The 19868-nt window shown below is 42.0% G+C and overlaps 4 protein-coding genes across 7 annotated transcripts; 2 read left to right on the top strand and 2 right to left on the bottom strand.

Annotated features, from left to right (window-relative positions):
- The first annotated feature begins 524 nt into the window (after window positions 1–524).
- On the top strand, window positions 525–2904 carry LOC135595862 (cytochrome P450 81Q32-like). The gene is made up of 2 exons (XM_065087297.1): window positions 525–1585; window positions 2159–2904. Exons 1-2 carry the CDS (start codon window positions 629–631, stop codon window positions 2780–2782), a joined length of 1581 nt encoding a protein of 526 aa, XP_064943369.1. The 5' UTR covers window positions 525–628; the 3' UTR covers window positions 2783–2904.
- Window positions 2905–3435: 531 nt separating this feature from the next.
- LOC135595863 (uncharacterized) lies at window positions 3436–10937 on the top strand. The gene is made up of 15 exons (XM_065087298.1): window positions 3436–3814; window positions 3926–4023; window positions 4098–4198; window positions 4292–4370; window positions 4548–4608; window positions 5451–5497; window positions 5599–5691; window positions 5864–5954; window positions 8868–8916; window positions 9376–9492; window positions 9572–9719; window positions 10005–10097; window positions 10168–10236; window positions 10546–10588; window positions 10667–10937. Exons 1-15 carry the CDS (start codon window positions 3757–3759, stop codon window positions 10765–10767), a joined length of 1248 nt encoding a protein of 415 aa, XP_064943370.1. The 5' UTR covers window positions 3436–3756; the 3' UTR covers window positions 10768–10937.
- A 638-nt stretch (window positions 10938–11575) lies between these two features.
- On the bottom strand, window positions 11576–16237 carry LOC103969799 (cyclin-A3-1-like). 4 transcript variants are annotated; one of them, XM_065087302.1, is made up of 11 exons: window positions 15908–16237; window positions 15714–15819; window positions 15325–15625; window positions 15102–15230; window positions 14154–14228; window positions 13835–13935; window positions 12471–13390; window positions 12184–12381; window positions 11963–12034; window positions 11738–11871; window positions 11576–11612 (listed from the first exon to the last, which is right to left on the bottom strand). In XM_065087302.1, exons 7-11 carry the CDS (start codon window positions 12519–12521, stop codon window positions 11591–11593), a joined length of 477 nt encoding a protein of 158 aa, XP_064943374.1. In that variant the 5' UTR covers window positions 12522–13390; window positions 13835–13935; window positions 14154–14228; window positions 15102–15230; window positions 15325–15625; window positions 15714–15819; window positions 15908–16237; the 3' UTR covers window positions 11576–11590. The 4 variants fall into 4 exon arrangements, with proteins under 4 accessions (XP_064943374.1, XP_064943375.1, XP_064943371.1 ...); XM_065087303.1 differs by lacking the exons at window positions 11576–11612; window positions 11738–11871; window positions 11963–12034; window positions 12184–12381 and having other exon boundaries at window positions 12521–13390; window positions 15325–15358; window positions 15448–15625; XM_065087299.1 differs by lacking the exons at window positions 11576–11612; window positions 11738–11871; window positions 11963–12034; window positions 12184–12381 and having other exon boundaries at window positions 12521–13390; window positions 15325–15358; window positions 15448–15618.
- A 662-nt stretch (window positions 16238–16899) lies between these two features.
- Window positions 16900–19228, bottom strand: LOC135595025 (cyclin-A3-1-like). Its single transcript, XM_065085531.1, has 8 exons — window positions 18737–19228; window positions 18410–18642; window positions 18241–18316; window positions 18064–18140; window positions 17909–17942; window positions 17641–17790; window positions 17414–17548; window positions 16900–17309 (listed from the first exon to the last, which is right to left on the bottom strand). Exons 1-8 carry the CDS (start codon window positions 19070–19072, stop codon window positions 17229–17231), a joined length of 1122 nt encoding a protein of 373 aa, XP_064941603.1. The 5' UTR covers window positions 19073–19228; the 3' UTR covers window positions 16900–17228.
- Between the last annotated feature and the right edge of the window lie 640 nt (window positions 19229–19868).

Raw genomic sequence — 19868 nt, 5'->3', positions numbered from 1 at the left:
TTCCTGGTTCGATTTTATTTTTTTCTCATTTAAGTTTTATTGCTGCTTCATATATATATATAACGAAGATAATTCGCTTTTGTTTTTAAAAACACAGGTGTGGTCTTTTTTAAATTAAAAAAAATATTTCATTCCCGTGTCAATTGATGTTTTCTTATCAGCTATAAAATTCCTGCTTATTTCAGTGGCGTTTAGTTATCGACTCTGAGATTGCGAGTAATTTCTGTAGCTTTTCTCATCACCACACGTTGATCGTTACCAATACAAGAAGCACTGCATCGAATGGTTAGAGGCTGTTTCTCCAAATATATTCAAACTGAATTTTTACAAGAAAATGTTCAATTTTTTTTTCATTTTTGTCGAAGAATATTCAAGCACGGCAGACGGTGACTGAATCAGGGTGAAATTAATTTTTTAAAATGATACATTTATGGTGATATCCGATTTTTTAGATAATAGATATGTTCCAAGTGGGACGAAATCAGACATGCTTCTGTTGCCCTTGGCGGTGAACATACGGTGATCTTTGAGGATATAACCTAACCCCATCCTCGAGGATATAAGGCAGGGCTGCTTCATCACTTTGGTTTCAGCCCATCCCTGCAAAACCGCTCATCCTTGGACAAGTATGGCCGACGACGCCTCCTCTCTCACTTTCCTCTCTTCTCTTCTTTTCCCTCTCCTCGTCCTGTTGCTCGCATCCCTGTCACGGCGATGGCTGAAGAGTGCTCGCAAGAATCCCCCGCCGAGCCCCCCATCGTTCCCCTTCATCGGCCACCTCCACCTCATCGCCAAGCCCCCGCTCCACCGCGCCCTCGCTGCCATCGCTGCCGCCCGCGGCCCCGTCGTACTCCTCCGCCTCGGATCCCGCCCCGTCCTCCTCGTCTCCTCCGCTCCCGCCGCGGAAGAGTGCTTCACCGCCCACGACCTTGCCTTCGCCAACCGCCCCCGCCTACTCGCCGCTCAGATCCTAGGCTACGGCTGCACAACCATCGCCTGGTCCCCCTACGGTCCCCACTGGCGCAACCTCCGCCGCATATCCGCCGTCCACCTCTTATCCACGGGCGCCCTCCGCTCGTCCTCCGACTCACGGACTGGCGCGGTCCGGTCGCTCGCGAAGTCCCTCTTCCTTGAGGGCGGCGATTCGGGGCCGGCCGGCCCGCGGCGGGTGGAGATGAAGTCGAGGTTCTTCAATCTCGCGTACGACGTGATGATGGGGGTGGTGGCCACGGCCATCGAGGGGGAGTCCACGGACGAGAGGCAGCGATTCCGGGAGGTGGTGGAGGAGACGTTTGCGGTGAGCGGGGCGGTAAACGTGGCGGACTTCTTTCCGGCGCTGCGGAGGCTGGGCTGGCGTGGGCATGAGAGGAAGCTCGCGAGTCTCCAGCATAGGAGGGACGCGTTAATCGGGGAACTGATCGAGCGTCATCGCGTCCGCCGCCGTCAGAGTTGCCGCAACCGAGAGGCGGCGGCGGCGGCGGGGAAAGGAGACGAGGGGAGGACAACGGTGATCGACGTTATGTTGTCCTTGCAGGAAAGCGAGCCGGAAACGTACACCGACGTCACAATTAAGGGCCTTATCGTGGTACGTGTTCTTTCTTATTTCTTCCTCTTTAACCGGCTATGTCACCTCCCGTCTCGGAGCCGAATTACCGGCTATGTTCATCTCCCACCGAGCAGCGGAATTATCGCTGTCGCCATTTCGAGGGATTAGTTATCTTTAACATTGATCTTTATAATTTCAAAAATTATTCATTGTTCTAATAAAATTTATTTTTTTTATTTTTTATTTTATAAAATTATATTTTTAAATTTATATAAAAGTATTGATATTTTATTTTATAAATATAAAATTCTTAATATTATCACGTAAAAATTTATATGTAAAGATAATTAATTACGGAAGGATAATGTATAATTAGCTTCACTTTAATAAAAATATTAGTCATGGCTTAAGTCGGCATATGAAGCAACAGTCTTATTAGTTAATTTTCTACCGTGCCCACTAAATATTGACTGCCATAAAAAAAAAAGAGTATATGACCCTCAACCTCCAATGATAACATACTAACAAATGATAGAATTTGATCCTATTGGAGGGTTGTGATAGAGGCAGACACGAGGAGAAGGAAATAATACACACTCTTTTCATGTTTAGTCACTATTGGCAGCTGGAACAGACACGTCGGCCGTCACCATGGAATGGGCCATGTGCCTCCTGCTCAACCACCCTGAAGTCCTACACGCGGTGAGGGCCGAGCTCGATGCCAAGATCGGCCAAGGGCGCATGGCGGAAGAAGAAGACATCCCCGATCTCCCATACCTCAACTGCATCATCAATGAGACCCTCCGGCTGTACCCCGCCGGGCCGCTCCTGGTGCCCCATGAGTCTTCCCAGGACTGCACCGTCGGTGGCTACGACGTGCCTCGCGGCACGATGCTGTTGGTGAACGCGTGGGCCATCCACAGGGACCCTAACACCTGGGACGAGCCCCAAGAGTTCAAGCCGGAGAGGTTCCAGTGCGAGGGAGGGAAGGAGGAGGCAGGGCTTAGGATGCTTCCGTTCGGGTCCGGGCGGCGCAAGTGCCCCGGGGAAGGCCTCGCCATGCGAGTGATCGGGCTGGCACTCGCGACCTTGATCCACTGTTTCGAGTGGGAGAAGCTTCCGGGGGAGGAGGTGGACATGACTGAAGGGCGGGGGCTCACCATGCCCAAAGCAAAGCCACTGGAAGCCATGTGCACGCCACGCCACACCATGCTTGATGCCCTTTCACAGCTCTGAGAGATTGGGATACTTGGCAATGTAATAATAGGTCGGGTATGATCTTTACATAAAAGTGTCGTATGCACACGATTAGTCATATCTCAACCAGACTAATTAATCCTAGTGTAGTTCAAAGCCTACTTCTATTGTGTTGTAACCATACTGCTCGCTACATTACCTTCCTCATATTACCTCCTTTCGAAGCCTAATTAGCATGCTGAGATATCGACATCTTACCTCGCTACATTACCTTCATCCTCTTCTTTTTCTTTTTCTTTTTTTCCATTTCCTTTTCTCCAAATTAGTCATGGCATCTTCTTTTGTTCCTTTATTGTCACCCCCATCTCCATCCTAGTTTATGATTCTACACTCCCATCAAAAGAAGTCATTATTATGATCTTTATCATATGCTTTTAGATACTGTCTTATAATTCGAAGTATTTTCCTATATGTCTACATATGTAGTTCCTTATAATCCTAAGTATTTTTTTCCTATGTCATATATCGTACTTTACGTGTACAATACCCTCAATCGATAAGAGCTACATGGTTTTGTACACTACTGATACACGACGACAAGAAAAAGAGAGAGGGCAACGCAGTATTTACTCGAAATGGAAGACATTGGATCAGTGATCAAGAAAGAGCTTTACATGTTTGATGAAATGAAGGACAACACAATACATCATTCTCTCTCTCTCTCTCTCTCTCTCTCCTTGTCGAGTAGTTTGGTTCTTGGATCCTCGGATCCCACATAGAGCGACTACTCGCGAGTCCGTGGGCGGTCGGTGGCCACCAGCCCATCAGGAGCGCCGTACCTGGGATTGGACTTCCCACCCCATTCGCATTCCAACGCGTATCCTCTCTTTCTTTGACCTTTCGTTTCGTTCCATGAAACTGTTTCTTTCCCTCTTCCGCCGCCACTGCCCATTCTTGGCGGCCCCGAGTACGTCCTCTCCGTTTCTCCTCCTCCTCGCCGCTACCAGATCCACATGGCGAGTTCCCAAGAGAAAGCGGTGGCGGTGATCTTGATGGGAGGTCCGACCAAAGGTAGGTCTACGCCTCCCTCTCCCCCGTGTCCGATCCTCTCGTTGCTCTTCTCCTTCAACTTGAGGATCCAGGTTCTTGATTCTTGCTTTCGTCGTCGTCGTCGTTGTTCAGGGACCCGGTTCAGGCCGCTGTCGTTGAACGTCCCGAAGCCGCTCGTCCCTTTGGCGGGGCAGCCCATGATTAACCACCCGATCTCCGCCTGCAAAAGAGTACTTCGTCGTTCCCTCGATGCTCTCTCTTTTTTATGCATTACGGTGTGACGCATGTTCTTGGAAACCTTTAGATCCCAAATTTGGCGCGGATATACCTGATCGGCTTCTACGAGGAGAGGGAGTTTGCTCTGTACGTCTCGTCCATCTCCAACGAGCTTAGGGTTCCCGTGCGGTTTGTTCTTTGCTATGGGTTTGCTATGGCTTCTTGTAGGTTTAGTTGATTCAAGAATCTTATTATTGTGTACTCTTTCTTTTTAATCGGTAGGTATTTGAGAGAAGACAAGCCGCTTGGCTCGGCAGGAGGGATCTACAAATTTCGGGACCATATAATGGAAGAGAACCCGGTTAGGCGTCTTTTGATCTTGGTCATAGATTTTTGTTGATTCTTGAAATTGAAAACTAGTTTGATCTCCTAGTTTGATTTCATACCTTGTAAGTTCTGGCGTGCTGCATTGGTAAGTTAGAGAAAACGCAATACGATTGTTTTCTGATTTGTCTCGTGTTTTTCTTTTGGGTGACAGTGTCACATATTTCTGCTGAATTGCGATGTTTGCTGTAGTTTTCCTCTGTCAGAAATGCTAGGTAAGTTCCTTTTGAAGCTGTAAGATGTTTTAGCGTTCATGTTTCGATCTATCTTGTTCTTAGATGGTTAAATCTTTCATGCTATTAAACATCATTTATGCAAAAACAATTGTCTGTAAAATCTTATTGGGATCTGCAAGTTTTAGGCCAAGAGAACTCAATTCCACTCGCATACTCAAAATTTTCATAATGTTCAGAGTTGCAGCGTGATTGCTTCACGAGTCTCAATTGAATATAAATAAAAGGATATCGAACATGTGAGAAAGTAATAAGTAGAACCAAAGGTAACGAGAGACGTGAGAGATTTATGTATGTTTTAAAGAATGATAGAATTGTAAAATGAAAAAAAAAACTCTTTAAATGTGACTAAATACAATGTTTGTGATAGGTTTCATGATAAGTCAGATACTAAAGTTGGGGGAAAAGCATCCATTAACACATTAGAACTAAGGAAAAGATAGTAGATAATATTAGATGTAACAAGGATGAAGATCAAATGGTGTTTGTTAATAATAGATAGGTTAGGGAAATGTGGAATATTTATTTTTATGTTTCTAACAAGCAGTCTAAGGTAATTACTATCTGTGGTAGGAGGAAGTGACAAGTATAAAAATAATAGATTTATTCCTTGGACTAAAGCAAGTTAGCCAAAGGAAGCTTTAAGGAGGATTAAATAGGACTTTGATAAAAAGAAAATGTGGGGAAGTAGCCAATTCTACTTTCAAGTATACCATAATATTATACAATTATGTAGATTCCGGAGAATATCATATTGCTGGACCATACCTCTTCCTCATGTCACATTTGTATGGTTTTACATTCAATTGTCTAAATGAACACAGATGCACATAGAAGACATGGTGGTATGGGTACTATTTTAGTAATCAAGGTAAAGTGTGGTTAGTTTCGAATTTGATTTCATCTTATGCTGCTTCCTTTAGGCAGCACCATATGACTTCTCAATATGCTTGCATTGGCTCCTCTGTTTAGGTCTCTGCTGAAACAGCCAACCAGTTTGGTGAGCTGGTTGCTGATCCTGTCACAAACGAAGTCTTGCACTACACTGAGAGGCCTGAGACTTTTGTATGTATGGGTTGTCATGTCATTTAATTTTGACTTCTTTCTTTGGGAGTTGCAAATTCATCTTTTGCCAGAGACTCATAGTGCTTATACGCATGCACATGCATCTCTAGGAGGCAGTTTAACTGGTAGTTGAATCATACCCATCTTACTTTTTATTGCTGTGTCTTTGCAGGTAAACGATCTTATTAATTGTGGTGTATATGTATTTACACCACAGATTTTTACCATCATCCAGGAAGTCGTTTTGCAGGGGAATAACACAGGTGCCACTCCTTTATGCATATTCAGTATTAACACAGTTACCTAGTTAGTAAAAGTACAAAAGATTAATATAATTGTTTAGTCATTTACTTTAACTCCTCAGGCTACTATCTTTTGCAGTAGTTTGAGTCTCATTAATGGTTGGTTCTTATGGAACTTCTCTATTTTATGTATAATGCATGTTTTTAGCACAGAGTAATCTATTTTAGCTTGTAGGTTTTACTTGATTGTTCAATAATCTAGCAAAGTTGTCTATGGTAACATAATTTTTGGTTTTAGGTCTTGTAAGTTATTTATTTAAGCAAACTAAACCATTTCAGAAATAGTTTGTATAACACCTTGTTGGGGATATTATAGATGCCTAAAGTAACCTTTGCCTCTCAATTAGTGAAGCCACTGGTTTATGAGAATTGATGAGTTATATGAATATTTTATCTAAGAGAATACATACTAAAACCATGGTTCGCCTTATCGGTCCATACCGGTGTACCGACCGACAATTGGTATGGTACATACCAATGTATTGACACATGGTACGATGAGGTGTACCAATCTCTTACCAATAGATTGGTATGTACTATCCATGTCGATCTCCTGTTGGATCGGTATGTACCGCCTGTACCGAGTGGTACATCATGGTACGACGAACCTTGACTAAAACTAATTATCTAACTTCCCTTTGTCTTGTCTATAATGTTACTCTGTCTTGATGCATAAATTGGCATTTCCACGTTAAGTATGATGAATAGTTGAAGAACTGTAAATTGTTGATCTTGTCTAAGTTAAATTTGAAGTCACCTGAGAATATAGTCCACATGTTTAAGAAAATAAAATTGAGCTAGAATTGTCGGCTGATAACCTACTAACTTTAGGATTTTGGGCTATAATACTGTCTAAATTGCCATAATAATTCAATTGTCAATTTGGCATACTCATAATCAATAATTAGTACTAGAGCCCATAGTTTGACTTAAGCTTGGTGAATGGTGGACGCTATGCAAGTTAAGGGCTGACTTAATTGTGGCTGTATGTTGAACAATTGATGATTGGTTGGTGCTTAGTTCAATTGTTAAATTGAGGAGAATTGAACACATACACTATGCAAGATGAAATTTATGCATATACACTCTCTGTGGATGAGTTAGCAAGGATGCATATAAGGCCACATTTCATTGGTGAATTGGTAGGTTCCATCCATTATGGCAGTGATGCTTTTGCTCTCTATTTAAAATTCACCTACCAAAATCTCAACAATCTAAACCCCTTCCTGTGTATAAGATAATTGACCATGATTAGGAGCATTTTGGTTGTTTTGGTAATATTTTTAGTTAACTCATCACCTATACCAAGTTAAGTGCAACTTTAGTGAATGGTAGCTACAAGTTTAAAGTGTAGTGTCTTTTGTTTCAAGGTAGCTACAAGTTTAAAGTGTAGTGTCTTTTGTTTACAGGGTCATACAAAATACTTGAATCTTTGCAGCGGTTAAGAGGTTTTTATTGATATTTGCAAAGGGGAATTTAACCTAGAAATTATGGTTCCACATGACTGAAGTGATTGAATTATTAACTATAACTTTTTTTGGTCTTAAAACCTACTAACTTAAGATTTTGAGGTAGCATTTGTCCAGATTATATCAGTTCAGTGCATGTCCTCAAAATATTTTTTCTACCAGTTGGCATAAGATCCATGGTTTGGTCTGGGCTCAGAGATCATTATTCTATGTCGATTTAGTTTTGGATGCTGTGATAGGCAATTCGGTATATTTTTTTTTCAATTTTTCATGGACTAAAATTCTCATTAGTACCAGTAAAGAGAATGACTTTATGGCCACAAATTTATGAATTCTTGGCAGGGATAAAAATCCTCTCTAACTTCCAGGAAGTGAAAAATATGCAATGATCTATTCGAGGAAATTCCCAACAAAAATCCCACTATTTCTTCTATTGATTTGGTCATAATCGCTACCTACACTCTGTGGAACTGTTCTCAAAAAATAGGAGCTAACAATTAGACCCAGGTTCCATCGAAAGACATCCCAATCCCTAGGTAACATTGCTCGAGTATGTAACCAGAGATGGATACTAGATGGCAAAATGGATTTTGGATTCTGTCTCATTCCTCTGAACAGGAACTGTTAGAAATTTTATTAATACTGCAATCATTAGAGGAATACCCGATGCTTATTGGGTGTGAGGTATTTCAAGAAAAAGAAGTACCACTCATGTAATGTTTCTATTTGCAATTGCAGATGATTCTGTTGGTTCATTAACAAATGATGTTTTCTAGCATCACTAATTCTACATCATAATCTTGTGTTTAATTATTTTTTTTAATAATTATGTGACTATCCTTTTTCCTTGAGATAATAAGTAGCACAAGTTGCTAGACCTAAGCCAATAAGGAAGTATGTGGTTAGCTCATTGTTGTTTGGTGTGACATTAGTTGTCTAGTGAGGAGAATTTTATGATTTTATGCTGAAGGTAATAAATGATAGGCTACAGATATTGATGTTGACCCATAACTCTCTAGATTAAACCTTTTGGTTGCCACATTGCCGAATGTCAACCTGTAGTGAAATCTCCTCCAGCAGTTACAAGCGAATATTCTAGATGATAATATACGATCTTTTCTAGATGATAATATTCTAGATTAATCCTTTTGTAGTCTTTTCTTTTATGCTCATCAAAGTTAATTGAGATTTTTGATCTCATATCTTAGATGGCATTTCTTTTCTTTGGCACTGTTGCCACTGCAAGTATTATGGTCCATAAATACTGTTTCTACCTTTATTTGCATAGTAAGATGTGTAGTTTAATTTGCTTTTGTTTTAGCTAAGCAGATAATAATATAATGCTACTCTACTTATATGAAAATTAATCGAATGTTAATGTATTCCCTACTTTCTTTTGTTTCAGTTAATTTGCGCCGTGAAACCAGCTTAGAAGCATTCCAGTCAGTGGCTAAGTATGAATTCGTGGAACTTATCTGCAGTATGAAAATGGAATAAGCCTGTATCAACAAGTTGATTCATTGTCGTCATTTGCTACTATAATAGGACAGTGCTGGATATTTCTAATGGACAAATATATTTTTAGGATGGGTAATTATAATAAGGTCTAGGAAATTGATCGTTGTTACTATTATGTTGTCTGCAGGGCAAAAGTAACTTGGGCAGAATCAGTCATGATGTTCTAGACTTAGGAGCAAGGCACTTCTTCCAACCTACCCACCACCCTCTTCCTTAGGAAACTATTGTGGATAGGTTGCTGGATGTTTGTCATAGCCATTGTCAAAGATTAGGCTCCTCTCTGGACAGTGTCAAAATATTTTAGTTTTAGTCAACCAGTTTGGTTGTCAAAATAGTCTTTTTAACTTTTGAAGAGGCTCAGTTGTGTTGGAATTGGTACTGACATTTCTTAACAGGGTGCTACCGCCAGAATTTGTTCGGCTCGATCAGGATATCCTGACTCCTCTTGCTGGAAAGAAAAAGCTTTATACATATGAGACTGTTGACTTCTGGGAACAGATCAAGACTCCAGGGTTTGAACGCCATGGCCATCCCACTTCTTATGCCTGATCCTGCAACAGCTGAATGCACTGACATTTTTTCTTCCTTCAGGATGTCTTTGAGATGCTCTGAATTGTATCTCTCCCAATTTCGTCGTACCGCTCCACATCTCCTAGCAACTGGAGATGGCACCAGAAGTCCAAGTATTACTGGTGATGTTTTCATCCATCCATCAGCAAAAGTGCATGTAACTGCTAAGGTAATGTTTTTTTCTTGAATATTACCACATAGCCAACTCGGACCCTTCTCTGAGTTGTTCCTTAACAAAATTTGATTACTGAATGTTGTGACTGTGATCCATAAAGCTTGGGAATGCATCTTATATTTCTGCTGTTTAATTTACATCCAATGATAGTCAAGTTAAAAATGTACAATAAAAGTGTTTATGTGAAGGAAAAAAGGGTTGACTAGTGCTGAATGGACCAATGACAATAATTGTAGGCCATATGTGTTGTTACTAACTTGTGCAGTTAAAAGTGAACAGATTGGACCTAATGTCTCTGTTTCTGCAAATGCCCGTATCGGAGCTGGTGTGAGACTTATCAGTTGCATCATCCTAGATGATGTTGACATTAAGGTATGAAACTTACAATACTAACTAAGCTCAGTCCTGCATCATCTTTTACACATTTCTGTTCTTATTACAGGAAAATGCAGTTGTTATTAATTCCATTGTTGGTTGGAAGTCATCTATTGGAAGATGGGCTCGTGTGCAGGCAAGCTTAGTTTATTTGTTCCATTGTTTTGATGATAGTTTATTTCTGGACTAAAAATTACAGGACAGATAATAAAAAATTATATGGAACTTGTTAAGATAGAAATAACCACACGAACCTCTTGAAAAAGAAAGAACAATTATTGAGTCCTCTAGGAAGCACTGGTTGTATAACAACCATAGTTGTCTTGCACTGGTTGTAGAAGTAGGATTACTTTGATTGCACTTGCCTAGGTGGTTGCACGAATTCGATTGTAGAACAACCATAGTGTTTTAAGTGAATGATTGGGAAATACCGGCTGTCTTTCAGGGTGAAGGAGACTACAATGCGAAACTAGGGATAACCATTCTTGGTACTACTACTCCTTGTCCACCTTCTTTTGTTTTTTGAAAATTGTTTTGGAGATGTTACTGTTAATTCTAATTTTCAGGTGAAGCTGTAGCAGTTGAAGATGAGGTGGTTGTAATCAACAGCATTATTCTACCAAACAAAACCTTGAGCATTAGTGTACAAGAAGAAATCATCCTGTAGTTTGGTTTGGAGAAAAATGGCTCTCATGGGAAGATGCCATTCCTGTGGAGAACAAAAGTTGCAGGAGATATTTGACCTAGAAATGTTTTGAGTTTGTATTTCTGAATAATATTTTTTTTGAGGAAATTTCTTACTGCAAATATATCTCTCGAGGAACCATTCAAATTGCATGACAAATTTCTCATTTGAAGCAAATTTACATTATTTTATTTTAAATTGTACGAAATATTTTTTATTAGTTCCGAGGAGTCAAACTTCTATAAGTACGAAATAAATAAATTGCATGAAAACATTTCTCTATAGCATTTTTCAATATTGCAAGAAAAAAATTTTCAATATCTTTCAGTATATGGGCAACCCACAATAACATCTCATTCAGCCTTCTCAGGGAAACTACCCTGGGTTCGTCAAAGTAGGTTGCAGGGATTTCAGGGTAAGGGCTAACCAAGCTACACACATGCAGTCACAATGGCGAACAAAGATAAGGTTAGAATAACTTGTCAACATATATAGATGTAGTTCTGTATGAAAGATAAAACTTCGTCGCGACAGTATCTGTTGCCATCAAGGAACATTTGGCATCCAGCAAAACGCACGACACTTTGAGTAAACTGAAAGTGTCTTACCCAGGGATGACTTCTCGGATCGAGCGTGAATCTAGCAACGAAAACAGCAGAAGCTGCAACTACCGATGCCAAGAACCAAAGACAGCCATAGTCCATTAGAGTCAACTCTCCAAAGTAGCTTGCCAGGAATTCTAAGTTCGCATACAAGTACTGTTTCAGAGTTAATATATACCATCAGAATTGAAGCTATAATGTAACTATTTGGAAAGAGATTGCACCCTACAAGAAGAACAAACAAACAAACACTCACTTTGCCATCGTCTCTACCAGCCTGTGTGAATCTCCTATAACCACAATATAGCAAATTTAATTAGCGATCAAACTTATAAGAGAAGAGAATTCACCAGACGCTTAACGCTGCGCAAAATCTCATGACACTACAAGGACTCGAGAAAGGGCATCCGAGAAATGTCTTGACCGTGGGACTGCCCATATCAAATCTCATATGTCTTAGAATGCTGATCTCCATGTTCAACACCTGCACGCGCATGAGCACCAAAAAAACACAAAAAAAAGAAACTGCCAAAGAACAATTAACGAATTCAAGAAGAGGGTGAACAGAAGGTTACTTCGTCCTTCCGGTAAACATCATGAGCTATATGGCACATGTGTTTCATCCCAGGGTTTTTCTGCTCTGCGTACTTCCTGCATGCATTGGTGGAACCCCATGCAACAAGTTCCATCAACAAGATGACCAAATGACGCAGCAAAAGATATTCAAGGGGGAAAGAAAAAGTGAGTGAGAGAGAGAGAGAGAGAGAGAGAGAGAGAGGATCTTGAGACAAATAACATTCCATGCAACGCAAATGGCAGAAGCCCCAAGCAGTTGAAGACGAGGTCCTATAACGGTGAATGAGGAAAGGGATCTATCAACGTAAGAGACAGCAAGGCAAAGGATATCTGAGCGCAGACGGAAGTAGTTCCTCATCGTGGCTGTGATTCCGATCTGAACTGCCTCCAAGTAGTTCATTAATGGCCTCAGCTTCACCTGAAACCAACAAAGAAACACGAAGAAGAAGACGAGTTGTGGATAGAAAAGCGACATGATTTCAACAATCTATGTCGTGGAAGACTAACCTCCCTTGATCTGAGGTAACCATAGATATCAGACACGTAAGGTATGCACATCTGCGAATCATCAACATCTACGTAATCTCCTTGGGTTCAGTCCGCACAGGTCGAGGGGGCAGTCGCTGCCTGAGAGGTGCCAGGGAGATCCGATGGCCTGAAATCGTCTTTCTTGGAATCCTAATCTCCCGACGCTCCTTGGGTGCAGTCCGCACAGGTCGAGGGGGCAGTCGCCGCCTGAGAGGTGCCAGGGAGATCCGATGGCCTGGAATCGGCTTTCTTGGAAGACTGATCTCCCGACGCTCCTTGGGTGCAATCCGCACAGGTAGAGGGGGCTGTCACCGCCTGGGAGGTGCCAGCGAGGTCCGCCGGCCTGGAATTGTCTTTCGTGGAAGATTGATCTCCCGACGCTCCTTGGGTGCAATCCGCAGAGATCGAGCGGGCAGGCTCCGCTAGTGAAGGTGCCGAGGATGTCCGGCGGTCCGGTGCCATCTTTCTTATGGCTGGACTGATTACCCGACGCTCCTTGGATACAGTCGGCAGCAGTGGAGGGGGCAGTCCCTGCCTGCGACATGACGGGGAGGTCCGGCTTCGCCACCTCTTTCTTGGGAGACTGAACCCCCGGCGCTCTTTGGATGTGCTCTACAGTGATGGACGGGGTGGCACTCGGTGCCTGGGGCGTAACACGGACGTCCTGCTACATGACCACGTCTCTCTTGGGAGACGGATCCCCCGACACTCCTTGGACGCGGCCCGCAGTGGTGGAGGGGAGATCTCCTGCCTGAGAGGCGGCGTGGGAGTCGGGCGACCTGGCCACGTCTTTCTTGGGGGACTGATCCATTGTCGGCGCTCCTTGGATGTAACCCGCAACGATGGAGGACCGGCGATCTGGTGTTGCCTTTCCTTATATTTCTTGTTTCTTGATTCCCCTACATAGATCCGAAGAAGAGGAAGCAGAATATATATATATATATATATACACATATATATATGTATGTATATATACATATATACACACATGGTGATAATAAACCAAACATATTAATACTTAAAACTAAGGTACATGTGTATATATATATATATATATATAAACACACACACATATATATATACACACACATATATATATATATATATATATATATATATATATATATATATATATAAACACACACATATATACACACATATATATATATATATATGTATATATGTGTATGCATATTATATATACATACACATATATATATATATATGTATATATATATATATATGTATATATATATATATATACATATATACACACATGGTGATCATAAACCAAACATATTAATACTTAAAACTAAGGTACATGTAACTGAATAATTACTCACTTTGCCATCTTCTTGACCGGTCCGTGTCAGAAAGCTTTCCGATGCTGGTTCTCCCACGATGGAGCCACGTCAGCTTCAGTATGGGCTCCCCCTGCAGGCATCTTCAATCCCCCAATACGGTTATTAAAGAATTACTGATTAGATCCATTTGGAAATGGTTTCACAAAATAGTAAAACGTAACAACCTGATAGAAACTAACTTTCTCGAAGTAACTATCGAAATCAAGATTAACTTCGATCGAATAATTGCTACTCTTAAGTTCTATTCGCTCACAACGCAAATAGATAGTTTATGATGCGATGCCTTCTCGAGACTAACCTTAGGTATTTCTTCAGATATGCCAAACCCAACTGACTGCCACCTGGCTAGTTTGCAAGAAACAAGCGATGTAAACTGAAATCACAGTCCATTATATAAACAGATTATAGCCTTTGTCAGATGGTTTGGCTTTGAAGTGTGAATAATAGTATGATCAAATAATTTTTAGAATTCAAACATAACAGATCCATGATCGAATTATAAGGGGAGAATGTGTTCAGTAGAAATTCTAATTGGATCAATCACTAACAAGGACTAAATTAACAGCTGCCAGCCAAAACAAAAACAAAAAGCATCTCAATACTATAATAATGAGAAATGAATTCAAGCACAGATGTTATGTCAAACTTCATCATGTAAAGCAAGAAGTTGGAAGGAAAAAATCACCATTGTAGAAGTTGAAACGGATGACAAAGTAACACATGCCAGTGATTAAAAATGACAAAATGGTTAAAGCTAATTGTAATACAAACAGACACGATTCTTATTTTAATGCTAAGTATAGTCAACACGCTGAGAAAAAAATGTCTAATAAAGCAGCTGTGAACATTGGGTTCTCACTTGGAGACCCATGCAAATTTCTAGTAGTTCCCTGCAACATAGCTTCATACTTGAGGCTATGCTTCTTGTGTATTTTCTGGTATTCTCTTTTTTGTGGGTTTGGCGTTTCTAAACTAGAGGCTCTTAGTCTGCAGGCTGTGATGGAACCCCTAGAGAATTCCCTCATGGGAGAGAAAAATGGATTGTTCAAAATCATGCGCAATTTTATATTCTGTGTCAACATTAGCATTCTTTGGGGCTATCTTCAGGGACTCAAACACACCTTTAATTTTAAGATGCGAGAGGTATCAATAGGCAGAAGAACACAGTCAGACAGATGCAATGAGATCAAGATTGTTGTACATGTATACATCACATAGAAGTATTTTTTGCTTGAAAGACATGTACCTGAGGCTGCTTGTATTGTATTCTGGTAGTCTTCCATCGGATTGCTTTCTCGTTCAGCTGCAAATCATAGTCTATCAAACTCAACTCACCGAGGTAGCTTCCTAGAAACTCTAACAGCTGGCTTGAAAACTGTGTCAGATTAGCGTAATAAATCATGAGAAATGCAGCATGCAAACCAACCAATGGGCACCACTCATTCTTGATTAGCCTAATAAACACTCACTTCGCAATCTTCTTGACCACATAGAATGAACTTCCTACAAGAGTTCAACATTAACTTTGATTAGCCTAACTGGACTGCGAGGAAACCGACATGCTTTCAAGAATCCTCTTGTGGAAGGACAACCTCCAATGATCTGAGGTAATCATAGATATCAGTCGCGTAATGTGTACACGTTTGCGGATCATCAACCGTGGATGTAGTCTCGACGATGATGCCCGCAAGGTCTGGCAAATTGGCCTCGACTTTTCTTGGGTGACTGATTTCCCAACGCTCCTTGGATGTCGTCCTCGATTCCTACAACCTAGTGAAATTTGAGTTTAACCCAAACGAAAGAGAAGGAAGAGGAGATGAAAGAAAGTGGGGTGCGGGAGGGAAGCATGAGCTCGTACATGAAGAAGAATTAGAAGAGAGAGGCGACGATGATGGCAATTTCTTTTCTTCTTTTGGGGGCGGTGAGGTTGTTCCACCATATCTTTCTTGCAATTGCTATTCCTCCTGAAGAAGAAGAAGAATAATTAGAAGAGAGAAGAAAAAAAGGAAACAGATACAGCATCATCTAATCCAAACCATTGCATGTCAATACCCAGGATGACTTCTTGGATCGATGGTGAATCACCCAACAAGCGCGATCGAAGCAGCGATTACAGAAGGCAAGACCTAAAGACAACCATTATCTCCGAAGGGATACAATCTTTAAGTAGCCAAAGAATTCGCATCAGGGCATATGAGACGAAGCGCATCGCCGTCGGGAGGACGGAATGAATGCACAGAGCCGCGCGATCCATCTCCAGCCCTGTTCGCCACCATCTGAGTGAGGCGGGGGTCGGCGTTCTTCTTGTCCGCCTTCGAGTCGGGTCTCTCTCACCCTCTATTGGCTTCTTCTCTGGGTTGGAGGTTACGGCACCCGCAGCATCACGTTTTATGCGTCCGGAAAGATCTAGAAGTTGGAAATGGTGAATCGGTAGGAACAGGCCGACGTGGGCATCAGACACGACTGTATCAGTGGAGCCCGCAGTGACGTTTGATGTGGGCTTCTCCGGTCAGGTAAGCGAGCGAGTCGGAGCGCGCAACTGCTTCCCGACTCATGCTTTAAAAATCGCGCAATTGCTGATTTCGTTAGATCTCTATCGAGGTTTACGTTGTGTAACAATAATGATACTGACACATCGTGAAACGAAATCATAGTTAAGTCCTGAACTCTCCAGATACCATAATTGCTTCAATTTTGGTAGTTATTTGGTCCAGTATTGCTTCTAATTCAACTATAAATACCAAGATTCATCTGGAAAAGTGCATTCGATATAATACATAAATTCAAGAATAGCAGTAGTGATCTCATTTTGCGATCATAGTTAGCGATCTTGCGTTTTCTATATACATTCTGTGAAATCCAATCACATGTAGAGCAACTTCATCACAAGTCTATCACACGACAATAAAACAGGGATGGAGACCAATGAAAACCATATATATTTACAAAAGGATACACTTCCAAAGAATTTGAGATTAATTGGCACTCTCACAATTCATGGCAAGCTTCTACAGAAAAGCAGCCTATACGTGCCATAAAAAAATATCTGATCCACAAAGTTATAGTCATGAGATTTATAATACACATCATTTCCTAGACTTGCACATGGTAAATCTCGAGGGGCAATTATCTCTTCCAGCTTCCCTCATCAAATGATACTTTTTTAGTAGGAACAGAACTGCAATCAGCAATTTTTGATGCATTCTTTAACATCGAAGTTATCAGTCATGCACAAAGATTAGATAGAGACTTCAGAAACATCCAAAGAGCTTCAGCGTTCTCATTTCAAAGACTAGATCACACTTCATTTAGCTCCACATTCCGGCTTGGGATCACGTTTACCGATAGTCGTGATAGTTAGCCACGGTGCACGTCATGGTAGGTATTCCTTGGGTTCATCGAAGTAGGTTGCAGGAATCTCAGAGGGAGGAACCAGTGAAGATACACACTCGAACTGTCAAAATGAATACAAAAGTTCAGACAAATGAAGAGAACTAAGATCGTCCTAGCAATCTCAAAAGCATAAAAGCACTTCTGTTCGATGGATAAGACTTTTACCCTGTGCTGCTTGTATTTATCTCTGATAGCCACCAGCGACGCTGCTTTCTTACTCAACTGCAAATCAAGTATGGCACAGATGCAGTATTTTAGATCAGACACCTTATAGCCAGTACACTCTTCCAATTTTTTGTTCTGCAAAGTAAAGAAGGGATGTTAAGCATAGCAAGAAGAACAAACAAGAAGAAGACACACACTCTATCCATTCTCATGTAACAATGTCTTACCCAAGGATGACTTTTTGGATCAATTGTGAATCTTGCAACAAAAACAGCAGCAGCAGCAACTACCGACGGCAAGAATTTAACGCAACCATAGTCCAGTAAACTTAACTCAGCAAGGTAGCTTCCGAGGTATTCTAATTGCAGATTTGGGTACTGTATCAAGTAAAAAACAAAATGAGAAAAAAAATATATAAGCAATGAAGCCATAATTGCACGTCGGGCTACTGTAACAAGTTGAGGAACATATCAAGCAAGAGGAATAAACACTCACTTTGCCATCTTCTTGACCAACCTGTGTGAATCGCCTGCAATAATGAAATAGCATCACAATGATTAGGGGAGCTAAACTGGTAAGCAAAAACCAATCAGTATATGCTTACACCGAAACATCAAGGAGAACCTGAGAAAGGGGCTAACATTCCATACCTTACGAAAGTTTTGATGGTTGGATTGCCCATCTCGAACTTTAGAAACTTTAGGATGTCACTCTCCATTTTCACCACCTATATGGACATAGATAAATGGAGAAAGAAGTGTTCATCAACAAGCTCTAAATCATCAAACGGTACAATGAGATCAAAGAAGATATAGAGAAAAGGCTACCTCTTGCTTTGTGTAGGTATTATCCGTGATATAACAAAAATCTTCCGCGTTAGGGGGGCTAATCTCTTCATATTTGCTGCGTTATCGGATACCAATCCAAAAACTTCCATTAGCGCAGTGTTCAAATAAGAAAATCATCATCGATCAAAGAAAATGGATTGTAACATACGAAGCAATGAGCATGGAAGAAACCCCAAGGAGCTGCAACCGGTGTCTATTGATCGCATTGAACGAAAGGAATCGATCGATGTAGGAGACAGTGAGGAAAAGGGTATCGGAGACCAGCTTGTATTCCTCCGCCACCTCAACTAACCAATCCACCAGAATCGCCCTCATATTGGCCGTGACGTCGCTCTGAACCGTCTCCATATAGTTCGGCGATGGCCTCCGCTTCGCGTCCGCCTAGAAATCCAACGAAGCAAAATAGCAGATGAGACCAACTCTAACTAAAAACATGACACTTTCCCACGGAAGGACTCCTTAGTAGTAGACAAACCTCCATTGAATTGAGGTATTGATAGATATCAGACGCGCAATGTGCACACATCTGCGGATCATCATCCGACGGGGCGGCGACCTCCACGAGGTCAACTTTCTCGTCATCCGCCTCTTCCACCTTCTTCTTGGGCTTCGACTTGGGCTTAGAAGGAGGAGGGGTGGTGGGATCTACCGCCGCCCGAGGGACGGCGTTGGAGAGGGTGGGGAGCTCGCTCAGAGCCACGCGCTTTTTCTTCGCCGGCGGCGGGGCGACTGGGTCCGCGGCCTGGGCGGAGGCTACCCTCTTGGCGGCAGCACGGGTGAGGCGTGGGGCGCCGTTCTCCTTGTCCGCCATGGATTCCGATCTCTCGCGCTAACCAAGTTGCGCTTGGATTTGGTGAGGGCGCGAGGAGAGGAGAGAAGGGAATGGGGGAAAGAGTGGGGGAATGTGCGGTTTGTATAGGAGCGAGGGGAGAGTAGAAGTGAGGGGGAAAGAAAGGGAGTCCGCCATTTTTTGAAGCGATTCGAAACCGCGAGAGAGAGAGAGGGGGGGGGGGGGGGTGAGGGGAAAAGAGGGGGGTTTGTTTTGGCTTTGGAAAGAGTGAGCGAGAGAGAGAGAGAGAGAGAGCGGGGTTGGGAGGAGGGCTCGGCGATCGCGGGGATTCCCTCGCTTTCGAAAGTTCGAAATGGGGAGCGAGCCGTTCGGAATTGGGAAATTTTTTGGGAGGTTGGGATTGGCGGAGACTTGGAAATCAATCTCGCTGCGCTCCATCCATTTTTGGCATCTGATGGCGCCGCTTGGTTTCCGTACCGGCAACAATTCATCCCCTTTTGTTTTAAGTGAAATCAAATCCAACCTGCATCGGACCGGAATCGATCCACGCTCGAGCCCGTCACGAACCGATTCGTCCGCTCGATCCGATTAAAACGCGTCCAGATCATATTAAATCTCGTCGTGGTCTCATTTCGATGTATCGACGACCCTGCAATTGCATCTCGAGGGAGGATGTATGCGGAGGAGGATCATCGAATACTTTGCATGAGTAGCTAATCGATTTGGTCCGCCATATATTATATGCGATTTTACTGTAACATTGGAAAAGTTTTAATTTTCCTTTTTCTTTTCTGCAAATAGCTATGTAGGTGTTGAA

This window comes from Musa acuminata, chromosome BXJ1-10, assembly GCF_036884655.1.
Source record: "Musa acuminata AAA Group cultivar baxijiao chromosome BXJ1-10, Cavendish_Baxijiao_AAA, whole genome shotgun sequence".
NCBI classification, from domain to species: domain Eukaryota; kingdom Viridiplantae; phylum Streptophyta; class Magnoliopsida; order Zingiberales; family Musaceae; genus Musa; species Musa acuminata.
Note: the sequence above shows the minus strand (reverse complement) of the source record. Positions and strands in the feature narration are given on the sequence as shown.